The sequence below is a fragment of the Nannochloropsis gaditana genome, assembly GCF_000240725.1.
Source record: "Nannochloropsis gaditana CCMP526 unplaced genomic scaffold scaffold416, whole genome shotgun sequence".
Lineage (NCBI taxonomy): Eukaryota > Eustigmatophyceae > Eustigmatales > Monodopsidaceae > Microchloropsis > Microchloropsis gaditana.
In genome coordinates, this window is record NW_005803537.1 from 22,488 (window position 1) to 26,542 (window position 4,055).

General features: G+C 54.6%; 3 protein-coding genes across 3 annotated transcripts in view; 2 read left to right on the plus strand and 1 right to left on the minus strand.

The window, feature by feature from the left end:
* The window catches only part of NGA_0409000 (threonine aldolase), a gene marked incomplete at both ends in the record, with an annotated part of 1,146 nt that extends 1,102 nt beyond the window's left edge, over positions 1-44 (minus strand). The window contains one exon of the mRNA XM_005854699.1: positions 1-44. This exon is cut by the window's left edge and continues 75 nt beyond it. Within this exon, the coding sequence (XP_005854761.1) occupies positions 1-44 (44 nt within the window).
* Positions 45-281: 237 nt separating this feature from the next.
* Positions 282-827, plus strand: APC7 (anaphase-promoting complex subunit 7; the record flags this gene model as incomplete). Its single annotated transcript, XM_005854697.1, has 1 exon — positions 282-827. One exon carries the CDS (start codon positions 282-284, stop codon positions 825-827), a length of 546 nt encoding a protein of 181 aa, XP_005854759.1.
* A 241-nt stretch (positions 828-1,068) lies between these two features.
* Positions 1,069-4,055, plus strand: PDXK (pyridoxine kinase; the record flags this gene model as incomplete). Its single annotated transcript, XM_005854694.1, has 6 exons — positions 1,069-1,331; positions 1,607-2,187; positions 2,279-2,531; positions 2,663-2,731; positions 2,887-3,356; positions 3,509-4,055. Coding segments are annotated over 6 exons (1,818 nt in total), but the record flags the coding sequence as incomplete, so codon positions are not given.

Consider the following 4,055-nt stretch of genomic DNA (forward strand, 5'->3'; position numbering starts at 1 on the left):
CCGTGGTGCTCCGGCAGAGGGCTGCAAAGGGGGAGCTGGCTCATTTAGCCCACCGACTGATGGATGTGGACACGAGGCGGCCGGAGCCGTGGATCGCAGCGGCCTTGCACAGCGACCTGAAGGGGGAGAAGGAGAGCCCTTTGACGTTGGTGGAGCAGGCAATCAAGACGGATCACGAGCATGTCCTAGGCTACCAGGTACGAGGCACGTTGCTGCTTGCGTTAGGGAAAGCGGAGGCGGCGGCTTCGTCCTTCCTTCAGGGCAGTCGGCTCCACAAAGACATGAACGGCTACAAAGGCTTGGTGGACGCCTATTTGGTCCAACACAAATTTAAAGAGGCATTAGGGTGTGCAAAGGAAGCCTTTTCCGCCATGCCAAAGAGCGCCACGGCCATCACCTTGGTGGGTCGCGTCCTGGCCCAGTTGCCGGAGGGGCGCGAGAAGGCCAAGCGTGCCTTCCAAAGGGCCCTGAGCATGAACCCGTCCACGGTCGATGCCCTTTTGGCCCTGGCAGACTTGCATCTTGGGGCACAGGAATACGATAAATGTATACATCTGTTGTCGAGTAGTTTGCAAAATAGTGGGCATGATTTCTTGCATACCAAGTTGGGGGAGGCCTATGCTATCAGTGGAGATTTTTCAAAGGCTCTAGCATCTTTTAACACTGCTGTTTCCATGAATCCATCTTCTGCACCAGCCACGGCTGGGCTGGAAAAACTAGAGAAGCTTTTGCGGGGGGTTGAGCCAGAGGAGGATGGGGAGGGGGAGGAGGTGGACGAGGAGGTTGAGGCAGAGGAGGATGATATGGTGGAGGGCACGACAGACTAGTGCAAAACGGCATGGCACACTAGTGCAGTTGCGAATTATTGATATGCATGCAAATCCTCGATATGCAAATGTAAATAGACTAGCGCGGCAGGGGAAGGAAAGCTCCGGCCAAAAAAGTAGCTAACGGATAGGAAGGACGGTGAGCGCGTGCGTTTCCTTATCGGTTGCTTTACTTCACTCGATCATGACCACGACGTCGCATCGACAAGCCACGCTCACTCCATTCCTGCTTCATGTTACGCAAAGAATAATTTCGACGAGGTATTACAGGGGTGGGAGGAGAGCTTTCTATTTATTCGGCTTCCTCGGCTGGCGGAGCTTCGACATCTACTTGCGCCAAGGCCCAGCCCGCCAGCTCCGACTACAGGGGGGGAGGATCAGGAAAATAGCAACTGGTAGACGCGACGCATACCGGATGAGTGTCTGTGATGAGTATCATTCACATAGCTCACCGCCTATGAAGCCTGCTCGCATTTTATCCATCCAGTCCCACGTCGTTCACGGGTACTTGACTCGTCCTTACCGCTTCCTCCTAGTTCCCCATGTCTCTCTCTAGACTCTCTTTCGAAGCTGACCTTCATTCTAATGTCTCCGCATGAAATGGTCAACGAAATATGAAAGAGCATGACAGTTTTTTTTGCATGCCTTTTCGACCTCTTTCCAGGTTTTTTACATTTATCGTCCCTTTCTCCCATCCCCCCCCCAAAAAGCTATGTGGGCAACAAAAGCGCCGTTTTCCCTCTCCAAGTCCTTGGTCTTGACGTTGATCCTATCAACAGCGTCCAGTTCTCCAACCACACAGGCTATGATGTCTGCAAGGGCGATGTCTTGGAGGGGGTCGAGCTCTTAAGACTCGTGGAGGGCCTTGAGGCGAATGGGCTGTTGTCGGGATACACGCACTTGCTGACAGGCTACATTGGGTCGCCGTCTTTCCTCCACGCTGTCGTCCAAGTGGCCACCAAGCTAAAAGCCCTCAACCCGGGCCTGCAGTACGTGTGCGATCCCGTGTTGGGTGACGAGGGCAAGCTCTATGTGGCCGAGGCTCTGGTAGAGACGTACAAAACCCAAGTGCTTCCCCTTGCGGACGTGCTCACGCCCAACCAGTTCGAGGCTGAGATTCTGACTGGCATCAAGATCCAATCGGAGAGCGACGCGCAAAGGGCATGCCTTTTACTGCACGCGCATGGCCCGCGGACCGTGGTGGTGACGAGTGCCGCCTTCCGGGGAGGTGAAGGATGTCTTCATGTCTTGGGGAGTCAGCGTGCGTACATGCCTTGGGGGGTGGAATGCGGGGATGACTGGTGTGGGGTCTGGGGACGCAAGGGCATAGTCAGGCCATATGACTCCGAGACGGGTAGATGTGAGCGGGGCGGCCTGGTTTCCGCTTCATACGCAAAAGCCGGCACTGTCATCGCTCACGCCTTTCTCACAATCCGCGCGCATACCGACAGGCCATGGGACCTCCTGGAGGGCCCCCGACATGTGTCGCCTGGTGGTGCCTCGCATCGCCGGGGCCTACACGGGCACGGGGGACTTGACTGCCGCCTTGCTCTTGGCTTGGCTCTACCGGGACCCCCCCCGAGGACTCCCAGAAGTGCTAGAGAAGGCCATCGCCACCGTCCAGGCTATTCTGAAGCGGACTTACGAGGAAGGGGGGGGATCCGCCGAGTTGAGGCTTGTACAGAGCAAGCAGGACATCGAGAGGTACGCGGGGTGGGCAAGGCCCGGGGAAGCAGGGTGGTTGTCGGAGCTTCCGTCGAACATACCCCGTAGAAAATAAAAAACTGAAGCTTTGAAAATACGTGACGAGTCGATGTGATCTTACACTTGGCCAGGCCGCGTGTCCAAGTCACGGCCGAGCGGTTGCGCCAGCCTACGGACATCAAGGGAGTCATTTTCGACATGTAGGTGCACCCTTCCCTCGTCTCAAAGCCGTCTTTGTTTATCGCGCGTGCACCCGGTCTGGCTTTTAATTGATGCATGCGTGATCGCCTGGGGGATCGCCTCGAGACGTCAACTAAGTCGCGCGTTTCTTTCTTGACTCCTACATTTGTTTCAGGGACGGGACCCTGACCAAGCCCGGTCAGATAGACTTTGGACGCATCCGATCTCGCCTCAACATCCCTGAGAATGTGGATATACTGACGTACATTGGACAAATGTCTTCAGAGGGAGATAGGGTTGCGGCGCTGGCCGTGGTAGAGGAGGAGGAGTTGCGGGGGTTTATGGACGTGCAGCTCCAGGAGAAGGCGGAGGAGGTGGTGGCCTGGCTGCGGGGCGAAAGGGGCATGCAAGTCGCATTAGCCACGCGCAACAACCCCAAGTGCGTGGACGTCCTGGTCGATCGCTGTGCCTTCCGACTCCCTTGTCATGTAGAGGCCTCGTCCGTAGAGACCCCACCAAAGGCCTCCTTTCATCCGGTGCTCACACGGGCGTGGAAGAGCGAGGTGGACGTGGATAAGCTCCTGGACGTGTGCGAACAATGGGGGCTGCCCCCGGAATCCGTCTTAGTGGTGGGCGACAGTTTAGGTACGTTGATGACAGAACGCAAAGCCACATGACACAGCCGATCGTGTGTGATGAACACGAATGAATATCAGGGTACTCTGTATTGATTCTTTTTCAAGCGAAAAGTTGGCGCGAACTAATTCTTCTCTAATCGTGTACGACGTGCATCACAGAGGACTGTCAATGGGCGCATCTAGCTGGCATGAAAAGTTGTCTAATTCACATTGGTGCCGACCACACGCTGGACACACTGCGAAGCGGCTATGTGCACACAGTCATTGAATCCTTAGGGGAGCTTCAGACATTGCTGGGCGGAGATGGTCATGTGAACGAGGGCGGACCGGGTGAAAGATGAGAGAGGTGTCTTGAATGAGCTCGAGAGAGAGCCTACAGATGAAGTAGACCTCACTTAGCGTGCTGCCCTATACTCCGTCAGGACTCGGAAAAGGGATCCAGGGCGACGAGAAAAACTCCAAATGTTCAAGACTGTCTAGTATGGCAATTGAAAAAAACTCCAAGTAATATTAAGAAAGAAACAAGTATTTTCGAGGTGTGTAAAAATACAAATTGTGGGCTCTTCTCTCTCATCAGGGCATTGAAAAGATTCGTGCGCCACCCTCCTCTAGCAAAGTACAAAATCACACGTATCTTTGAGAGAGGAAGTGTACAATTCACGATTATTTTTAAAAACCCAGAGACAAGTATGCATGTGCCAGATGA